This window comes from Lichenostomus cassidix, chromosome 1Aa (genome assembly GCF_008360975.1).
Source record: "Lichenostomus cassidix isolate B80296 chromosome 1Aa, HeHo_3.0, whole genome shotgun sequence".
NCBI lineage: Eukaryota > Metazoa > Chordata > Aves > Passeriformes > Meliphagidae > Lichenostomus > Lichenostomus cassidix.
Genome location: NC_139480.1, coordinates 2,516,643 through 2,539,439, shown reverse-complemented (window position 1 = coordinate 2,539,439; position 22,797 = coordinate 2,516,643). Strand labels below are relative to the sequence as shown.

Genomic DNA, 22,797 nt, shown 5'->3' with positions numbered 1-22,797 from the left:
TTCCCTAAGGGCAGCCTGTTCATAATCCTGCCCCCAGCAAAGGCAAACCCCTGCACCCACTCACTGAGGCTCTACAAATGTTAATTCATTCAAGCACTCAAAATGTGTTCTATCACGAGCACACGGGTAGTGACTGCACTGCTGTCATTCACATTCAGATAAAATCAGATTTGGGCAAAGGCTGATGTAGTGCTGAGTGTTTCACAGGCTCACATCAGATTTTAAATTACAACAGTCCCTGACTTTTTCACCAGCCTCCCCCACAGAGACACCCATGGGTGTCAAGGATGGGTGGGAGGAGATGATTGAATAAATCACACAGGGCTCAGGGCTCCTGAGTTCTCTGCAGGGCTTGGGGTCCTAAAAACACCAGCTTAAACTTGTGCTTTGGAACAGCCAAGCACAAAATTAATCTGCTCGTGCTGTAATGGTCAGGGAAGTGCAGGTAGGCAATGGACCAGCAAGAATAAGTTTTTGGAAGTCTCTGGAGGAAAAAGTAATTATTTCTCTTGTTCTAAATTTCATTTTTTAAGGGTGTGAGTGAATGAACATTGCTGTCCCACTGCCATTTCCCACTGAGGTTTGAGACAGGTGCTGGGTGTCTCTGTGAATCTGAAGGGCTGTGCAAAGCCAGCAGTGGTGTCTGAGGTGACCTCAAATGGGCCTGCACAAAAAGGACACTGAGCAAACCTGAAAGCAGTGGGTTTGTTATTGGTGCATTGCTCTGTCCTAGGGCTTTGACTCTCAAAGAGTTCCATTCTATGCAGAAGGAAATAGAAAGGACCCACAAAAAAGGACGAGGAAAAGGAATGGGCTCACAACCAAAGTCCTGCAGGAACTCCAGCTTTCAGCTTGCAGCAGTTTCCATCTTCCCACCCCATCCCAACATGTGACTGGGACTGTTTTCACTTCAGCACTGGAAGTGACATCCCATCCTTGCCCAGCACGGAGCAGATGAGAAGGAATCCCAGCTCTGCCATGTCCTTTCTCCTGAGATATGACATCTCTCCTGAGATACGACATCTCTCAGCTTCCTTAATCAGGATGAATGTACAGAGTTGCTCCCCTCCCCATGTCAAATTTTAGGTACAAATATCCACTGTAGAGGGAAATGGTTGGAAACATCACAAAACACTTAAAATAAAGTGGTTCAGCAGAAAAAAATGGCACTCATAGATTAGAAAATACAACCAGTAACACTTGTTTAATAAATCATTGAACATCTGTATGGGTGAATGTGTCCCACTCAGACAGGTGGCCTCTCCTCCCCTGAAGTGTCGCTGTAGGGCAACTGCCATCACCCTACCAGAATCCCTCATTGCTCCCTTTTTTTTTTTTTTTGTGGATCTCAAGCTCCTCATGAGCATCTGTGAATCAACCAGCTATGATAGCTCAAGTAATCCTGCACACCCACAGGACTAATTATAAACAGTGGATTTTTCATGTAAAAGTAGTTCCTCCTCCCCCCACCCTCCCCAAGCAGCAAACTTCCCAAGGCCAAGAATTGTACTGAAATCAGTCAGGCTCCCATGATGAACTCATATTCCCTGGAATCTGGCTGTTAGCAACTCAGGGGGTGGTTGCTGCCCTCTTTTCTGTGCCCCTGGCTCCTCAATATTACAAAAGTGTATAAATACCATGGTTTATGAACATAAAAAATCCTGAGGTCGACAACAGAGCACATCCTTGTAGGAAATGTGGTTGCTACCAGAACTTCATGAGCAGCCCTGATGTCCACAGCATGATCGAGCTAAAGGGTTTTTAAAGCACCATGGATTGATGGAGCTCCTTACCTGCTTCTCAGACATGATGTAGAGGTGTTCATGATCCATGGAGAAGGCCATGTCCCGGAGGATGGGGCCATTGTCCACCACCTGCACGATTTCATACTCCTGAGTGTTCTTGGTGGTGCCATCCACACGGATCTGTGCAGCAAGAACAGAAGCAGAGTGAGAACGTGAGGACTTTTCCTCCTTCCACTGAGAATAAATCATCATAGAATCACAGAATGATTTGGATTGAAAAGGGCCCTAAAGATCATCTCATTCCAGCCCTTATTCCATGGGCAGGGACACCTTCCACAATCCCAGGGTCCTCCAAGGCCCATCCAATCTGGCCTGGGACACTTCCAGAGATGAGGCAGCCACAGCTTCTCTGGGCAACCTTTTCTCTCACCACCCTCATAGTAATATATCTCTATTTATAATATATATACATAATAATCATTGGACAAATCTATTGTGGTCCAGGTCTTTCGAACAACAACTGTCATCACAAAGTGAACTTTTCCCTGCCTCTCACCAAAAGGATAAAGCAGATTTCATCACTTTTGCTGGTCCCATCAACACGAGAGCACTGTAAGAACAATGCAGAGCCTGCTCGCTCTTATCTGGCATTGTCACTGCACTCCTGTCACTGCCTGGACAAATCTACCACGCTCAAAATGATGGCACAAGGGAAGAATTTGTGGTGGCGATGAGCAGAAGATAAAAAAGCACACAAGTCTGCAGGACTGACTCACTCGAACGCTACTCAGATAATATTATTGCTCTTATTGCTAATGTTCCACGGGGCAATATATTATTGCAGTGTTCATTGCAACACAGACAATTTCTCTTGCTGATTGCATATATCAGGTATTGAAATCACTCCTGCACGAATGTGGCACCTTATGATTCCAGACACATCTCATAACAGGGTGTCATTTAGGGACATCAATAACTGGGATTATGAGAAGGAACCAGACACACAGTTCCAGTCTATCCCTGACAATGATCCAGTGATACAGAAGAAAATGCGAAAAACAACAGACTTTTCTTCACCTGCCTAAAAATGATTTTTAGAGTTTGGGCTCAAAACCAGCTGGAGAAGGTTTGCAACCCCTTTCAATATAGAACAAATCAGAATAAATTAACTATTCTCAGGAGTTCTTCTGGATCATATGAGGCTCTATACAGCAGCAAACCCCACAATCATTTGTTTCCTTATCTCCCTTGCTATGTTTTCCATGTGTTGCCTTTCACTTTCTGAAAATGTTTTATCCTGCAGCAAAACAGCCACCACAGTACCCTTCCCTAAAAGAAAAAAATGTCATGGGAGATCTTCATCGTGCTACACATCAGGATCTCCATTCCTTCCTGACCAAAGATTCCCAGTCTGCAGTTTGATAGCTGAGCAAAAAGCACCCTTCCCATCCAAAGGAAATAACAAGCTGTGGAGAACTTATGGTGTCAAGACCTGTTCCCACTGTTCCCTGGCAGAGTCCTTGAGCTTGTTCCTTCTGTATCAACCTCTCAGCCAAGAAACTGAGCCTGAATCATCTTCTGTATCAGAAAGTCAAAGAGAAAGGAAGAGAGAGAATGATAGAGTGTCTGGAGAGTCTGTATGAGTAAAGGGCAGCAATCATAAACAGATTGTTATCTTGGTCCTTACTTCATGCACTCACCTGCTGTGGGACAACAAAGGAATATGATTTCCCCATGAAAGATAAGGAAAATGAAGCAGAAAGGAGTTAGAGGGGCTCTCTGTGCCAGCAAAGGGCGTGGAGGGTGCTCAGGGATGCTCAGATCCTGTGTTATCCACCAGCCTCCACACAAGTGGGAGCACGTGCAGGCCTTGGCTGCTGGGCTGGCCAGATGACACGGGAGGATTTGCAGTTAATTCGTCATCTTGATGGATCTGCTGATGACAGCAACACACGTCCAACATCAACACACAGAGAGGTCAGGGCCTGAAGCCCAGCACTGAAGATCCCTGACGCACAAAGAATTTGGGGCCTGAAGCCCAGCACTGAAGATCCCTGACACACAAAGAATTCGGGGCCTGAAGTCCAGCACTGACACACCAAGGGGTGTGAGCATCCCTGACACATCAAGGGGTCAGGGCCTAAAGCCCAGCACTGAGCATCCCTTGACACACCAAGAATTCAGGGCCTAAAGCCCAGCACTGAAGATCCCTGACACACAAAGAATTCAGGGCCTGAAGCTAGCACTGAACATCCCTGACACACAAAGATTTCAGGGCCTAAAGCCCAGCACTGAGCATCCCTGAATCCCATCAGCTCTGGCTGCCTGGGAGCACAGGGCTCACTCATGTCCACAGTCCCTCACCAGGGAATTCAGCTCCTCTGAGTCTTTCTTCTTAAAAGTGGACACTGATGTGAATCACCCAGGAGGTCAAGGGCAAAGATGCCTACAGGCTTGGGATGAGTCATTCCCCTTAGGAGAGTCAGTGGAAAGGAAGGAGACAGGAAGGCTGAGGAGCACAGGAGTCTCCCTGTTGGGGCTCTGCCCCAAGTAGATCAAATATTCCCACAGTAGGAGCCTTTCCTCTTTCCCAGTGAGGCTTTCCAGCTCCAAGTTCTCCCTCTCAGGGAGCAGTCAGGGAGCTTTGTCTGCCATCTCCACTCTGCCTCCCCCCAGTCCCTCATGGCTGCTCATCCCTGTCAGAGCATCCTCACTCTCCGCTGATCCCTCTGCTAAACAAACCTCACATCTTTGCTGCTTTGACCTTGATTTTTCAGCACCACCAGGGTCAGATCTGCAGGCTGCCAGATATGTAAGCAGCCAATTATCACCCCAGGGCTCTGTCACTGTCCTCAGCCTTTGCCAGGCCCCATTAGAAGGGAAAGAGCTCAGAGATGGAAGAGGCAGGCTGGAGAAGCAGCCGGCTGGAGTTAACAAACCAGGAGACAGGAGGCACAGACCCCAGGGATCTCCCCTGTGCATTTGGTGCAGGTAAAAGATTGCAGAGGCTTCACGCCAGGAATACAGAGCTACTCGGAAGTGATTTAACAGCTATTGCTGGCCTAATTGCCTGAAAAGTCATTATTTTGCAGAGGGGGAGGAAGGGACAGGGCTTGTTGCACTGTACATGTGCAAACACACACACGTGTGCTCACACACCCACAGCCCAACAGCTCCAAGTGCAGAAACCCCTCTCTCTAGTTAAATCTAGTAGATAAGAAGAAGGAAAATTCAGAAAAAGGCCAGAAAATCTGAAAGACATCAACCCACACTGCACAGCCTGTGCAAGCGCCGCACCAGCAGTGAGGTGATTATCGGAGACTGCAGCCAGAAGTCTGGCACTTAACTTCAGCCATCCCTTTACCTGTCTTAAACTCTGTCTTTCTTATGTTGGGCCCCAGAGGATCTCCACCTTCCCTGCACATTCTTCACAGTCCTGAGCATCAGACAACACAACTGCACTTTCTCTTAGAGAGAGATTTATTCCTGGCTTCAAGGCTCCTACTAGAACCAGGGCACTTGGGTTGGTGAAAAAAATCAAAGAGCATGTGAAGAAAAAATGAGGAGATTCTCATCAAAGTCTGCAGGTGATCACCACTAAAGTTAGGGACACAGAAACAATCTGTTCTCAGAAAGCTCCCCAAGTTTCCAACTGCAGGGTATTTGAAGCAGGCACCACCCGTTCCCTCTGTTCTGCTCTTCTCTGCTGGCATCAGCCACAAGCCCCACCTGGAGCTGGGGTGCTGGCATGGGTAGAGTTTTCTTCTGACTGAATGATGGGCATTCTTATATTCAAGATGTTCCCTTTGGGCTGGGGGATGAGAGTCTGACAGTACAGCTGGGATTGCTCCTGAGAGCTGCCTGTGAGCCATGAGCTCATCTGCATGGCAAGAGGGAGGGGAGCAACAAGTGAGGGGTCCAGGACCACATGTGGGTGTCCAAACGCTCAGTCCACCACAACCTACACTCCACAAGCATACCCATCACCTCCACCATGGGATCATCTACCAGCTCCCACTGCCTAAATTCCTGTCCTGGACATTCCCGGGACCCCCAAATGCTCAGCTCAGCACCCCATGTTCCTTGTCCTCCTTTAACCCCACACACATGGGAGCTCCCAGGGCTCAGCACTCTCAGGCTGCACATTAATCCTCCTTCTTCCTGGAAGGCTTCACTCACTGGGCTCAGCTCTGCAGAGCCGGCTGCTATTAAAACATCAGCATGATGCTTCCCGAAGGTCAACTACCAAGGGACCTATTCTGGCAGCTGTTTGTTTGTTTGTCTGAACATTATCTAGGGCTGGCTGTTTATTTACATCCATTGAAGTATCAGACAATAAATATCCTCTCCCAGTAGCAAACAGATGCTTGCACTCGAATGTTCTGGCTAGCGCTGACTTCAAAACGATCTCCTTAATGAGCAAACAACACTATTAATCTTTAAAGACACAGGCTCTGGCCTTCTCTGAGCTTCCACCCTGGCCATGGCTAGACCCACAGGCATCCTGGCAAGCAGCCCATGGGTCTGATAGATGAAAGAAGGTAAAAGATACCTTCCATCACTCAGTTGATGCTTTTCAGCGTTATCTGGGCCTCCCCAGCTGCTGAGGGATCCACGGGAGGCTGATGCTGGAGGACAGTTTCCCCAGCAAGTTGCTGGCAGATGCCTCACACACTTCTGAGAGGGACATAGAGGTTGGTATCACATCATTATCAAAGAGAGGGACATAATAACCCTCTCCAAATCATGGGGATGGACTTAAAATGGTCAAAGAAAGAGCAGTGGGGCTGCAGGACAAAGAAGGAATTGGTGGTGGCAACCATTTGGTGCCTTTTGCTGGAAGACAGTGATTATGACAAAGAAGAAAGTATCTTTAAGCTCACCAGAGCAACAGAAACACCTGCCTTCCAGTGAGGACCACATACCTCTGTTAGCATGTTATTCCTTCCTGTAAAGGGACACTTCCTACTAAAATCATCCACACCATCCACATGGATACACTTCAGGAGCTTTACTCCAGACCATCAGAGCCTGATCCTGTAGACTAAATCAGTGTTTGGAGCATGTTAAAATCGTCCAGTTTTGTTTTATTCAAGGAAAATCACTGGTGAAGGTTGGTCAGAGAGGTTTTTTACGCCCCATCCTCGGAAGTGTTCAAGGCCAGGTTGGATGGATGGGGCTTGGAGCAACCTGGTCTAGTGGAAGGTGTCCCTTCAAAATTGTCTTCAGACTCACTTCAGAAACACATTCATTAACCCAATCTCCTGCTACAACCTCACTTCTATTTTATTTGTCCCAGTATTTGTCCCAACCTCACTTCTATTTTATTTGTCCAGTAGCTTGGACTGGCCTCTGGCAGGAAAAAAAAAAAAAAATTCGACTATGCCAAATGGGCTCAGCTGTTTCCTACTCCTCTAAAACCATCACCTCCTGCCCAGAACACCATTCCTGGCCCACCAGAGTTAAAATAACACTGCCTTCAATTAATATCTCTGTATAAATCACTTGAAAACTATCCAGGGCTGCTGGAAGTGTGGTCAGGAGCAGGATCCCGATGACCGGCCAGGCGGGCAGCAGGAACAGACGCTGGGTGGATGAGAGTCATTACAAATAATTAAATGAATAACTAAGCAGAAGAGGAGCTTGGTGAACCATGGCACGCTCGGCCAAGCCATCCCTCCCCACCATTCTGCTTTTGTGCAGCGTCAGCAGCCTCTGGGCTGATGGAGTTCGAGGGAATTCATCATCTCCTGCTCCAGCAGCTCTCGCTCAAGTCACGCTGGTGGTTTATTTTGGCCATGAAATTGCCCCAGCTCCCAGGGGAGGGGATTAAATGGCTGCCAGAAAGATTGCAAGGGTGGAATTCAAAGGTAAATCCTTCAGGTCATGGGATCAGGCCCTGCTGCCTCTGCCTGGGTGTGAGGGAGCAACCATGACTGTGGTATTGCCTCGGAAAGTAGAGGAAATATTTTGGGCAGGGAAAGTAAGATGTGGGAGGACAAGTTTTGTCATCCCCATCCCCTGAGGCATCTCTCCATTGCTGTCCCCACCTCTCCTTCTTGCAGGGCATCTCACAGAAATCACCATCATCATTTCTCACTATTGGATTAAGGATCTGCAAACCCCATTTCCAGCAGATCCAAGCAGTCCTGGAGCCCAGCACATCAATCCAGGCTGCTCTGAGAAGGGCCGAGCCACAGCCTTACGACTGCACAGGGGCCACTAATACTTCATTGCTTTTCCAATAGCAGTTCCTCCCCGTTTTATGAACCTAATGTTCCCCAAAGGATGCCGGGGCTCCTGGCTGCTGTTCCTGGCATGGAGAGGGAGAAAGGACACAGCAGGCAGTGTATGATCTAATGTCAGGCCCTTCTGATGATCATCTATTCCTCCTTTTTCATTGATTTGGGTTGCATGATGGAGCTCTATTGATCTCAGCAGAGACAGGGAAGGGCCGGTGACATTCCATGTTCCTCCCATTTCCCTCCGTTTTCCAGTAAAATAATCCGTTCTAATTTGCCTAAAGCCTATTAACAGGAGATCAATTCCTAATAAAACATGGCATTTCAATAGCCCTGTCTATCCACCGATCCTAAAGGCCTTTAGAAACGCTAATTGAAAAAGCAAGGGATGAGGTATCCGTAACTCGTGCCTAAGTCAGCAGCCAGCAGCTTTCTCTCTTCTCTTGTGCACATGTTTTAAAGTGCTGCTGCCATGGACGATGCCAGCACATCCAAACACAGATCTCAGAGCACCTCCAGCCACATGGAGAGCAGAAACCTGGAAAACCAGGTGTTTACAGTGTTCTTAATATTCCTGCTGTCAGTGCTGTCCAGAACACAGAGTGTCATGACAGGAGCCTCTCTGAGCAGAGGTGAGAGAGATATGGACAGGAGAGTCATGAAATCACAGAATGGTCTGGGTTGGAAGGGACCTTCAAAATCCCTTGCCATGGCAGGGACACCTTCACTAGCCCAGGTTGCTCCAAGCCCTGTCCAACCCGACCTTGGACACTTCCAGGGATCCAGGGGCAGCCACAGCTTCTCTGGACAACCTGTGTCAGGGCCTCAGCACCCTCACAGCCAAGAATTCTTCCTAATATCTAACCTAAATCTCTCCTCTTTTAGTTTAAAGGGTTTTCTTTTTGTCCTATCTCTATCACCCATGTAAAAGTTGCCCTCCCAAGGTGTAGATACACCTAAGTGCACACCACCACACAGAAGGGAAAACAAAGCAGGTCAGCCTTGCAATCCCATCAGGTTCCTGGTTTGAATTTATTTTGTCCTATGAGACAAAATATTTGTTTCTATAGGAGATCTGTATGACAGAATCATAGAATCATTAAGGCTGGGAAAGTCCTCCATGATCATCAAGTCCAATCTTGTCATTTACAAGCAAGACTTATTTGCTCCACCTAAAGCATTGCAACTGCCAGGGAGAATAGTTTTTCCTCATTTCTCCATCCATACAATTCCCAGGGCCTTTTCTCCCAGCAGCAACACAGGGTTTTCTCGAAGACAGCTTTCCTGGAATAACTGCTGGCTAATCCTGATCATCTGCAGGCACTGCACTGTAATCCCCACACTGCACACCCTTGGCTGGGGGCTGCCAGGGGCACGGGGGCTACACTGGGCAGGGCCACAGGGTTTAATCCCTGCACAGGAGTCACCCACTGACCTCTCGTGTAATCCTGGAAAATTGGGTCAAACAGAGCTGTGCCTGACTGCTGGAGATCACCCCTGCAGAGCCAGCACAGCATAGCGGGACAGAGCAGAGTCCTCCTGCTTCAGGAGGTCCAACAGAAACATGGGACAAGATGTTGATGGGCATCTGCTTTGTTTTCCAGAGACATGGGGGTCACCGTGACTTCACAGAGCTGCTGCTGGGTGCTCTGGTGTCATAGTGGGTCACTGTCTCACAGCAGATCAAGCATTCTGGGATGCACTGGAATTATGGAATCATGGAGTGGTTTGGGTTGGGAGGGACCTTAAAGCTCATCTCATTGCCAGCCCCTGCCATGGGCAGGGACACCTTCCACTGTCCCAGGTTGCTCCAAGCCCCATCCAACCTGGCTTTGGACACTCCCAGGGATCCAGGGGCAGCCACAATTTCTCTGGGCAGCCTGTGCCAGGGCCTCTCCACCATCACAGCCATGAATTTTTCCCTAATTATCTAAATCTACCCTCTGTCAGCTTAAAGCCACTGAAACTCCTCCTTTGAGGAGTTTCAAAGAAGACAAATTCCTTGCTGACAGAAACCCGTTTTTTCCACAGTCTGCAACACAGGACTACTGTGCCATCCCACTCTGGTTCCCCACTAACAAGAGATACTCCTGGCTGCAATGGAATTATGAATTAAATCAGACAGAAGTGAAAGAGCAACCTTTCATTCTGGGCTTGGACATCACCTAACACAGTGGGTTTCTGACTGCTGTTCCCAGCACCACAAAAATTAGTAATTACAGCTTGAAGTGTGTCCAGACAGGCTGTACCTCAACTGCAGGGCTCACCCCAAAGTGAAACAGCTCCAGAGCTGGAAACAGAGGAAAAGGGAAGGAGATGACCAGGTCCTTTTCCCTCAGCAGGGAGAGCATGTCAGGTATGTGCAGCTCTCACATCCAAGAGCCCATTGACAGATGACATCATTTTTTGAGAGCACGGTTTACACACGCTCCCCTGGCGCTCCCTGATTGATAAATTAGACACTCATGAGCCATGTGCTAATCAATGCAAATCATTAGTTTGTAACAACACAAGGCAAGCTCGGCAGAGCTCATTTTTCAAGGTAATGGCCTGCCAAGCATCCGTGTTCAGCTGCAACCCTGCCAGGCAATCCATTAAGGGGCTGCTGGCACTCACCTATGGCATGGGGTTGAGGCTTTTGCAGTCCAGTCCCTACCAAAGACTGGGCTGTGCTGATCACTACAAGAGCTCCAAACCTGCTCTTCCTCCTCCTTCTTCTCCAGAGAGGCCACCCTACACCCAGACATTTGGAGTTCCTGTGCTCCCACAGACTCTGGGCATTTGTTCTCCACTTCCCCCAATGCTGCAACCTAATATAAAATATATTTGAGGCTGAAAAATTGTTATCTGTTGTCTATCCGTGGAAAATGAAGGCTGATACTCAAGGCATTGACCTGCAGGTATGTCATAGAAAGCTCCATGCTGGCAGCAATGGTATGTCTAAGGGACAATGTCTGCATCAAGTTGTGCTTGGCCAAATAAAGGGGCAATTTGAATGTTCTAGCCACCAGATTTAACATCCAAATTTCTGGCTTCTGGCTCTTACAAGTGCTGTCTGGCTGCATGGGTGCTTTGGGGGAATGAAACTCCATCAGGGAGGGATGTGCCACCACTGACCATTGTGTCAGAATACAGGGAGGGCACAAGGGTGAGACAACTCTGCTCCTCCACCACAGGAAATTCTGTCTGCTTCCCAAGTTCTGCAGGATTTCAATCCCACTGGCAACAGAGCAGTCTCTTCATCCATGGGTCACTCTATCAGGCACATATCCTGCCACAGGTGCTCTCCAGAGCCACTCCAGCTCCTTCATGGAGAATAAAAATTCTCTATTTGACATTCCCAGAGGTAAAGTTCAGTGCTCACAGACAGGGTCCTGCTGCTGGATGTTCGTGTTTATCATCCCAGTGGATAATCTCAAAGGTCATCCTAGTGCCACTCAGGTGCTTCTGTTTCTCCCAAAATGGTGGAATTTCTTTTACACAGCCAACATTTTGGGAACTTGCTAACTTTAAAATATTTATGGCTGTTTTTGCCATCACACCTGGTTCTTCATAAAGAGACTGTGAAGGGATGTTTTGAGGCACAGTGATTCTGATTGAGATCAAGAGAACAGTAATGTGAAAAATAATGTATGAAAATGAAATTTTTACATGTGAGAGCATGTGTGTCAGCTCATGAGCTGCAGAACCCCAAACGCCCCTCAAACTCTGGTCAGCTCTTCAGCAGGGGTTGGACTGTAGATAAAAATAATTCAGACAAACTGCAACACCAGAAAGACTCAGAGTTTTGGCTCAGAAACACCCAGGAGTGCAGCGCGTGTGTGAATGGGGCTGACCAGACGCAAAGATCCCAACGCACTTGGCCTGGAGCACAAAACCTTCTGTGAGACAGCTCAAAAACCGAGGCAGGGAGTAATATGGGATGGAATGAAGACAGATGCACCACAACATGGGCTGGATGATGAATACAAGTCCTTTATAAGTGTCTGTTCACGGGGCTGAAGGACCAGATTCCCTCAGAGATGAGCTCATCCCGCCGGGAACGCGGTGACCCCGAGGGTTGGGAGCCGTGGGGCGGAGGGTGCAGGGCAGCACCACAAAGGGCCCTTTGACAGTGGCCAGACGGGGAGAGCTTTGAGCCACCCACAGATCCTCACCACACTGTGGCACTTGAGAGGGAGCCAGAGGCCCTTCAGCACCGGGAGGCACGAGTGGAGAGCTGGGAATTGGCATGGATACGCGGGCAGTGGAGAGCACATCAGCACAGCAGTGTGAAGGAGGGTGGGAATATCTGAGCAGGTGAAACAGGGGCTGTGGAGGCACCCACCAACACCTGGACACTCCAGGATCATCCTCCTGGCTTGAGGATGTGCTCACCAATGCACCCAGAGGGTGATGTAAAGATGAGCACACACATGCAGTGACTCAAAATCATGGAAAAATAGAATCATGGAATGCTTGGGTTAAAGGGACCTCTGAAGGTCATCTAGTTCAACATCCAGGGACATCTTCAACTGGATCAGCTTGCTCAGAGTCACGTCCAACCTGGCCTTGAATGATTCCAGGCAAGGTGCATCCACCACCTCTCTGGGCAACCTGTGCCTGTTGTAAAAACTTTAGATCTCATCTAAACCAACCCTCCTTCAGGATAAAACCATCACCCCTTGTCCTATCACACCCAGCAGATTCTGCAGAGACCACAGGCATTCTCTCCAAAGGAGCTGCTCCCTGCAGCAGAGAACTCAGGGAATCTGATCTGAAGGGGGGCATTTCCACACCTCGGGTGGTGCAGTGCCCTGGGCAGCTCCAGGCATCAGCAAGGGCAGCGAACTCAATCACAGCCTGTCACATTCAATCTTGGAGACAGAAAGACACATTTGAAATTTCCCTTTAGAGCTTAGGAGAGGCAGAGCAAAGCTCGTGCTTTGCTGAGGATTTGGGCAGTTTCACCACTTTCTCTAAAAAAAAACAAAAAACCAAATCAAAAATCGTATTCCAGAGATGATATCACTGGTCAAGTGAGATTGGCTGTCCTTGCACTGATATTTGTGTCAGATGCTGGTGCTAAATGACTTCAGAAGTGCAGAGAGTGATGGGTTGTGAGCACATCACTGAAAACAGATATATCTGGGACCCAGAGCTCTTTCCTCACTCACTCACTGGTAGCTCTGGGCTTGGATGGGTGAGTGGAGCAGTGACTTGGGAACAATTCCTGTCAGCAAAGTGAGGCCAGGTTATCTCCAAGGCCAGGGGAAATGGGATCCTGAAAGAAAAGCTGTCCCCTGTCCCTTTTGTGAGCTGACACCCCTGGGGCTAAGGTTGAGATAATGAGGTCCCACATATCTCTGGGCTCCAGCCCCACTGACAGGGCTGTGCTCTGCAAAGGTTATTGTGATTCAATTGCTGACTCTTTCAGCTCCTGGGCTTCTCAATGCCAAGGTGACCTATTAAGAACTTAATATCAGATAAAAAACAGCCCTCGAAGCTTTTTTAACCTTCATAATCTATGTTTATCTGCAGAAAATAAAAGGAGGAGAGAAAAAGAGAAAGTGAATGCTTATCTTCCAATATTGCCTCAGATAAAAGGGAAGCACCATCTGGGGACAAAACTTCACATTTGACCTTTCTCCCCTTTCATGAAAGCAGCCAGAAAACTGATCCAGCACTGAAACAGTGGATGAGGCCTTTTCCATTCACCTCCCATAGACTGAAGGATGCTCCCAATCTACCAAAGGTTCCTCTGCTTTGTCTGTGATGCCTGACCAAGGACATGACTTTCTGCAGCCCAGCCCCAGCACAGAGCACCCTTCTCCCCAGCTAGTCCCAAATGAGCAGCACAGATCCCATCAAGTCCCAGCTCTTCCTTCAGCCAACCTCCATCCAGACCAAACCCCTCAGCAGCCATCTCTGCTCACTGAGGCCTTTCTGTTCCCAAGAATTCCTCTCATCTCCCACTGGTCCCTCATTAGTGACAATTTGTTGGTCCTCTCCATTCATAGAATCACAGAATGGTTTGTGTTGGAAGTGACCTTAAAGATCATCTTGTTCCAATGATCTCTGTCTTGGGTAGAGACACCATCCCTGGAGGGGTTTAAAAGCCATGTGGATGTGGCCCTTGGGGACATGATTTAGTGGTGGTCTCAGCAATGCTAGGTTAATCATTGGCTTGATGATCTTAGAGGTCTTTTCCAACCTTAACAACTCTATCATTCTATGATTTTAATTATTACCTCCAACAGTGCAAGAGTGGCACATATCCCCAGACCCTTAATCACAGGGATGCCTGGCACATCAATCAGAATTAACCAGATGTGTATTCAAACCCCTTGATTGAATTATCCTAAAGTAATCCAAGTGAATTTAAAAATAACAGCGTGGCAGGCACATTTTTAATGTCAGTAAATCACCAGCCAGCACCATCAGTGTGAAGTCCCTATTCAGAGGGAAACAAAAGGTGGGAATGCAGCGAGTGAAGGTGGCAGGGAGTGATTTCCTCTCAGCCAAGCACACCCAGCACCAACCCAGCTCTGTGGGAGAGAAGCTGGTGACCCCAGGGAGGAAACAGAGCCCTCCATGTGCACTCCAAAGGATTAGGAGGTCTGCTGGGAACTGCCCTAAGGAGCTGTGTGGCACAGAGGGCAAGGTGCAATGCATGTTCAGGAGAGAATTAACAGAGCCAGAGGGATTTAGGAGGGGAGTGCTGGCATATTATTCCACTTAGGCAGAGGCAGGGGACTCCTGGGAGGGGAGAAAAGCTGCCTGAGCCATGCAGTTTGGGGTTTGGCTGCTGAGCTGGGAATCAGACCCAGGGTGAGGCTGTTGGGGAGCTTAAGTTGCCCCATAAATGGGTTAGAATGGTGGTCATGTACTTAACACAACCTTAGAGCATTGATCCAGCCCAAAACCTCTTGTTCATAGGAACTGCAGGTGAAATAGGAATGTAGGGAAATTCAGAGAGTCTGGAAAAGCTGAGCACAAAAGGGCCCTGACAGACCATGTGTAGGGATTCTCCAGCTGAGCCAAGTGATGCACAAGGACCACAGTCCAGCAGAGGAGAGCTGAGAAGTCACTGTCCTGCCAACAGGGCCAGCTTACAGGTCTGCAGCTCCCTTTGTGCCTCAGATCTTTCCCCAAACTTGTGCAAGTACCAGAGCAACGTCCTGTCTGAGGCCAAACAGCCAGGTACTTTTGTAATGTCAGAGATTGAGATGTCTGAGCTCCAAAAGAAGCATACCATGAGCTGCAGGACTCCCCCATCCTCTGAAGGTGTGGGTTTGCTGTTTACCTGGGACACATCCCTGGAAACCAACAGGTTCTGCCTGAAAACCAGTGGGGACAAAGTGCAAACATTCCTGGGGTGGTCACTGCCATACCCCAGACACCACTGCTGAGTTGTGTGTTTGGACAGCAGAATTTGGGAAAAACTGTTTCCCTAAGACAATTGTGGCAGTGCTGTTTGAGGTCCCTGGAGTTCTCAAACTGGGTATTTTCTCACTATTTTCAATCTGTCAGTCAAGGAGAGATCAGCCACAGCTTTGGTGATGGGAAGGTGATGGAAGAACAGCCTGGGCAGCACCTCCAGTCTCCACAGCCATGCCCTGTCTCCTGTGGCCAGGGAGGGACAGCAGGATCATGTCCCTCATACAAGCAGAGGGATCACTTTCCTCTGGGACCTCAGGGTAACCCGGGCCACGAAACCTGACCCAAAGCCACTCTGACATCAGGTCGTGGCTGGAGACAAAGCAAGGTCAGGAGTTCAGCGTCAATACAGCAAGTGCCAGTCAGGACACAAAAGCTCTGGGATCAGATGTACCTGCTGAGGGCTGCTGGGGAGGGAGGGCATTGAGATGCAGAATTACTGCTCCTTTCATCCCTGCTGCTCTTTCCCTCGGTTCACACGGCTCTCCTGGCTTTGTCCTTGCACAGCTTGTGTCCCAGCAGGGTCCCTCCCACTGCCACACGGAAAGGTGCTGGCACAGGAGCTGAAAGGTGAGGGGTGTCAGAGCTGAATCCCCCCTTCACTGAAGGTTTCAGCAGAGTCACTCCTAAGAGCAGCCACTTATTCCTGTGATCAGCTCCAGCCTTGTGGTGGAGTAAATCAGAGAATCACAGGATGGTTTGGGTTGGAAGGGACATTAAAGTTCATCCACTTCCACCCTCCTTTTACTGTCCCAGGCTGCTCCAAGCCCTGTCAGTCTGGCCTTGGACACTTCCAGGGATGGGGCAGCCACAGCTTCTCTGGGCAACCTGTGCCTCAAAGCCAAGAATTCCTTCCCAATATCCAATTTAAATCTCCTCTCCTTCAGCTTAAAGCCATTCCCCCTTGTCCTGACACTCCATGTCCTTGTCCCTAGTCCCTCTCCAGCTCTCCTGGTGCCCCTTTAGGCACTGGAAAGGACTCCAGGTCTCCCTGGACCTTTTTTCTAGGCTGAACAGCCCCAGATCTCTCAGTCTGTCAGTAAGGTTACTCCAGACTTACACACCAGTAGCAGAAGGGACTCCAGTCCACCAGCATTAACATGTGCTGGTAACTGCAGCTAAAATAAAAAGGACCTCAATCCTCCAAAGAAGAAGCAACTCCTTTTCCTTGAAGTCCTGCCAGAGTGGGACAGTGCAGGTGTTTTATATTCCCAACGTTTGGGGTATTATTTAGTGAAATCCTGAGTCAAGGAGACATAATATGCAAAACCCTGAGCGTTTTGAGGTACACAGTGACCTTACCCAAACAACAGCTTGAAACATCTGCAATATTGAGGCTTCTCTGGAAAACAGGCTTTTTCCTGGAATTGCCATTTGCTCCCTCTTTCTCAAACCCTGATCTCCTTTTTAGGGAAAGCCTTCCATGTTTCTGGCATTCTGTTGTGGTGAAATTAGATCAGATCCATGAAACTGAAACAAAACGCAGCAACCCCAGGTTTGGAGGTTCACAATCCTTTGAGGATGCTCCAGAGAGCCCTGGGGAAAACTGACTGACAAATGCCTGGAGCTCCTTTGTTTTATTCTCTCTCTCTAGATCTGCCTCATAGGACAGAAAATGAGGGGGGAAAAGGCTTTTTAATAGTTATTGGACCAACTCTTACCAAGTTGCATCAAAAGTTTTCCTGGTCCATGGGAGATGGCAAAACAAAGTGGAAGAGGTGAGGGGCTCTGTGCAAAAGGAGGGGAAAGAGAAGGGGCTGGGGCTGGACTGTCGATTATTTTTGGAAACTACAAACCCAAAACGCTCCTTTTTGGCCAGAGCTTCTCCACGTGTGCAGTAGATGGCGCAGCTGCAGTAGCTGTCCCACTGCCACCTCTGTCCCCACTGTCCCCATGCTATCCCAAAGGCTGTCCCTCTCTGTCTGGGGGTCTCATCCTGCCCTTTTTTGGCTGAGCCCTGCACCGTGCAGCCCCCAGCACTGGGTTTTAACACTCTCCAAGAAGCTGACAGGGATGAAAGGAGGCCACCAGCTGTCCCAAAGAAGGGGACACATCCACGAGGGATGCAGGAGGCACAACTCCATCACGCAGAGATAGATGTGCCATAAAACCCCACCTCGGTGCCTCCAGGGGCACTGGCATCATTCACAGCGCTGAACTCAGCCTGAGCCCTCCAGGATGTTTAAAGCAGGGTGAGACAAAGGACAAGCTCCAAAAGGGACCACGGGGAGCAATCCTGCGCTGGCTCAGGTGCTTCATTTCCATAGCAGGGGGGAAGAGCCACGTCCCTGGTGCAGGGCAGTGCCAGTCTGGGTGATGGAGGGCAGACCCCAACCAGCTGCCCCAGGAGCCAGGAGCCAACCCCCTCCCACTGCCTGCACCCTTCTGGGCCCGGCTGCATTCATGGGAGAAGACTGGAGCTTCTCATCGTGGCCCTAATGGTTCCCACTGGGCTACTATTTCTGTCGGGGAGTGACAGAGGAAGGCAGTGTGAAGCCTTTATTTTTGGGACTCGGGGCTATCTTTGCAGGCTTTGTTGTTTAAAGGGCCAAGCCTGCTCCCTCTGTGACAATCGGCTGCTTCTTCTCTCATCTTCAAAGGCTGCAGCTAAAACTCATTACACTGCCAATTTTATCCCGGGCCAACAACTCCCCCCATCCCTTTTGTGTCGAGGAGCAGAGCATGATCCTGACTCTCCTTTGCCTTATTTTTTAATTCTTTCTCTCCTTTTGTTACTCTTTCTTGGAGGAGGAGGAGATGGTCGCTAATAAAAGGGAGAAATTGGTGTTTGCACACAGATCCCTTGGAAGTTGTTTAAGAAAACACTACGAGGAAAATATTATTCTGTGTGGAAACATCTCAGCTGTGACAAACCATGAGAAGAGGGACACGGGGTGGGAAGGAGAAAGAGTTCAAGAAGTTATTTTGGTGAGGAAGTAGCCATGTCTCATATCTCTGTTGGCAGTGGCCTTTCCCCACCCCGTCCTCCAAACTGGGAGCTCTTCAAAGCTTCCTGCCCTCGGCCCATGGCCTTGGGAGAGGAGCAGGGACAGCCCAAGCAGGCTGCCAGCCAGCCAGCTGCCACCTTTGTCCCTGTGGGTAGCACTGAAAGCACAGCTGGGAAATTTCTGGAGGATTTCTCTCTCTCTCTCTCTCTTTTTTTTTTTTTTTTTTTTTTTTAAATTCCTAGAACAGTCACTTTTTTCTTTTTCCTGGAAGCACATTTTTCAAGCCCAAATTTGCCCAACCCTCCCGCGAAAAGGCGCTGCGTTTCTTCCCGGCAGCCACAGGGTGTCAGCAGCTCTATGGAGTGGGTTCCTAAAGGGATTCCCGATTCCTGGAGATGTCCCAGAGCTGGAGCAACGCTTTGGGAAAGGTCTCATCCCACCCTGTCCTCCCATCAGGGATTCCAGTGGGCAAAGGAGAGCTTTGTCCCACAGGCTGCGGCCAGGATTTGCATCCAAGAGCCCCACACAGAAGATTTAGGGGATTTTAGGGCAATGCAAGTTCTTCCCCAGTGGAGGAATTATCCAAAATGATCCATGAGTTGGTGGCATGTCCTGGCACAGAAGGGCCTTGAGAGGAGATGGGGGTTTGGAAAGGAAAAAAAACCCAGAGGTGACAAGGTTGAGAACAAGATGGATTAAACTTCCAAATTCCTGTGTTTCTGAAGGTTTGAAGCCAACTCTGAGGAAATATTCCCAGGGGAATATTGGTGGGATTGGGGACAAATGGGGACAGCCAATTCACACATCAAACACCACCTGTATGGCCTCATTAATGCAGAGATTGGGTATTTCTAACCTGCACTACAGAGTTCCACCCCTGAATTAAAAACTGCTCTAGACCTTTCCAGCTTCACCTGGGCAGGGAAGCAGCAGGGAAAAATCCATGAGCACACCCAGCCATAATCCCTGCTGTCTGAGGAGCAGCTGGAGGCACAGGAATTCAATTCCTGTTGCCCTTCCTTGTCACTCCTCCCATTTTGTGTTCCCGTCTGTAAAACGGGAGCAGTGAAATCTCCCTCCCTTTCCAAAGCCTGGGCAGCAGGAGAAGGAGCTGCCTCAAGTATGGAGAAACATGGCAGAAACCCTTCAAATTCCATATTTCTCACAACCCTGCTCCACCCACTCCCCAGACTGTGACAAAACGAGGTGCCACTTGTGGTAAAAAAGCTCAAAGCAGGATATTTCGGGTGCAAAAAGGGGCAAAATAAACCAACCTGAGAACAAACAGATGAGGAGTGAGCAGCCAGGCTCTGTCTGGCTCCTGAGACATTTTGCTGTCACCAGTCACCTGCCTGCCCTCCAGGCATGCACTAAATGTGGGATTCATCTTGTTTAACATGGTCTTCCCGAAAATTAGACATCTCTCCTAATGAGTCAGGCGGGTTTCCCCTGGAGTGAATGGGAAGAGACAGGTTTCACCAAGGGGCGATTTGTGCCATCCTAAATAGGTGTCTCAGGCAGATGGAGTGAATTGCTTTCTGGAGATGCCAGTCTCTCTCCATTATCTATAAGCAGCAGCTCATTTCGATTCAGTGCTGATGACCAGCATTAGGTGAGACAAATTTCAGCCTGAGTGACTGTCTGGCATCTCTCACAGATGGGCCATGCAGCCTGTGGTGAAAGGTGTGTGGATGGGTTAGTATAAAAAAATCTTATTTGAGGGCAGCGTTTGTTTGCTCAACATGTCCTGTTGCAATGAGAGAGTTGGAACTGCACTTTAATCTCTGTTTTACTTGTCATACTCAAGTGGCACAGGGTGGGATTGTTGGGGTATTTTGTGCAGGGCCAGGAGTTGGGCTTGATGATCCTTGGGGATCCCTTCCAACTCAGGATATTCTGATTCCACAATGGGGTCAGTTTTAACATAATTCAGCCAATTTTCAGCCCTCCATAACCCCGATTCCTGCATTTTATGGTTGGAAATCAGACAACTCTAAGCATAGATTCAGGTGCAAAATCACACTGATCAGCTGTGAAGGAATCTGGAAGAAATTAGAATCATAAAATCATTAAGGTTGGAAAAGACCTCCAAGGTCATCAAGTCCAGCTTTCAACCAAATACCACCACTTGCACTAAGCCACATCACAAATTCTAATGGATTTTTGAACACTTCCAGGCATCATGACTCCACAACTTCCATGGGGAAACTTGGCTGTGGCCAAGCTCCTTTCTGCCTCATTCAACACCAAGTGTTTGGTTCGAAGGGAGTTTGGGCATCACCTCTTAAAAAATCCATCATTTCCCACAATCTAAGCTCCATGTCCACCCAAGTGCCTCATTCAGGGGAGCTTTGTCAGTTCCCTTCTCCCCACACTTATCCATGTTTTCCTCACCGTCAGCACACACTCAATCCCAGTCCAAATCCCAGTTCAAATCCACAATGGAGCACTTTTTGCACCTGGACAACACTGGGCTCCCTTGTATTTCTGCAGCAATTCAAAAAAATCCCACAAAAGCTTCCTCTGCCTCCTGCTGTCCCATCCAATTCTTCCCAATGGGGATTATTTCCAGCACCACTGGCACAAATGGAGCTTACCAGGCTCCCAACATCTGCCAGGCACATTTTCCATCCCCTGCAAGGGGCTCTCAAAGCAACCCTCAGCTGGGATGTTTGTACAAACACGTGTATTTACTGTGTCAACACACATTAGAGAGCAAACACATTAAAAGGAAAAGGAAACACACTACGAGATGAGGCCTCTCCAAACCTCTCAGGTCGATGGGGAAAGCTCTCATTCCCAAAATCTCACCCCAAGACATCCACAGGGATCAAATCTCTCTGGCCAGCAGATATCTCTGTGCGGGACACGTGCCTGAAGATGGAAAATTTAAATGTCTTTGTGACAGAAGGATATTTTTGGTTCAAAATCAGGAAATAGCAGCTGGGACAGGGCAGGGAGAGTAAAGGAGAGTGAGAAGCAGAGGAATTCTGCACAAACACAATTCTGGTTCAATCCCAGCCATCTCCAGTGCCTGTCATGAAATTTAACCCAAAGGCATCCTCCTCAGAAGAGTCCCAGGAGCTCAATCCCTTGGGAACTCTCCTTGATCCACAGTCCCCAGGCAGGAGCCAAGTTCACACAGGCAGAACCAATATTTAGCAAACCTCCATTTTTATTTTTTTTTCCCAAACAGGCTGAGGATTTCCAGGGTTTTTCATTCAGAAGGAATGAAAAACCGGGAAGAGCAGCACTGAGATGGAGATAAAAAGATGTTTAAAGAAAAACAATTCCTCCTGACGTGTCACATACTGGATCCAGCTGTTCCTTGCATTCACTGCTTCCTCTTGAGCACAACTGCACGTGTGAGTGTGCGTGAACACACAGGCAAGACAGACAGAGGTAATTATAAAGCTGGAGCCACCTAGAACTTCCCAGCTGTCAGTCCCAAGGAAAAAAAAAATCATGATTTAAATGCAGAGACATCCACCACTTCAAGTAGAAATAGAATCCCTGCTGCAAGATGTGAAAAGCGATTTGAATATGTCCTGGAGAGGACAGGGATCTGGAGGCTTGATGTGAGTCCAGCAAAAAAGAAAAGATATTGAAACAAAAATCGTAAAATCACAGAGGGGTTTGGGTTGGAAAGGACATTAAGGATCATCCAGTTCCATGGACAGGGACATCTCCCACTAGACACGTTGCTCCAAACCCCATCTAACCTAACCTTGAATGGGATGGAGCAGCCACAACTCCCACCCTCACACTCACACTGAAAAATTTCTTCTCAATATCAAACCTAAACCTATTCTCTTCCTGCTTAATATCATGCAAGGCCATGGAGAAAATCCCACTCTTGCACCGTGTGAAAGACTTCTGGGTTTATCCCACAGCATCAATAGCAAAATTATCCCTTAAATTCCATTCCCTGCCAAGAAAAGCCCCCAGGACCACACAGCCAATCCCACACTGGTGCAGCACCCAGTTCACAGCCAGTACAGCAGCAGGATATGGGAACACTCACAGGGGAGCATGTGGGGAGAAGGGATTTGCATTTGGGTTCCCATTTGCAGGAACCCAAATCCAAGGCAGGTTGTTGAAGTTTTCTACTGCACACCCTCAAAATTCCCACGCCAGACTGCCTGTCAGCAGAAAGCCTGGCTCTTGGGAGGACAGCAGCAGGGAGATCCATGAAGAAAAATCAATGCCAAATGATGTGATTGACACTTCAAAGGGTGTTTGGCACCGTGCTGAGGAAAACTCTCCATTGTTTTCAGGACCAAGTGTACAGGAGGATTCCCTGACCCAGATCCACTTGCCTGCCTCAAAACCATCCTTCTGTGCTTTTGCACCACTGGGAGATCCTGGGCATGAGGATCCAGAGTCCATGGGATGCTGCTGGTGAGGGAAGGAATCTTTCCCATGCAGGGATGCAGGGGAAAG

At 48.6% G+C, this 22,797-nt stretch overlaps 1 protein-coding gene across 2 annotated transcripts in view; it reads right to left on the bottom strand.

The window, feature by feature from the left end:
• PLXNA4 (plexin A4) overlaps positions 1 to 22,797 on the bottom strand; it is a 415,027-nt gene that overhangs the window by 202,953 nt on the left and 189,277 nt on the right. For both annotated transcript variants that reach the window (XM_085082004.1, XM_085082012.1), the window contains exon 4: positions 1,794 to 1,925. In XM_085082004.1, the coding sequence (XP_084938130.1) occupies positions 1,794 to 1,925 (132 nt within the window). The remainder of the gene's footprint in view (positions 1 to 1,793; positions 1,926 to 22,797) is intronic.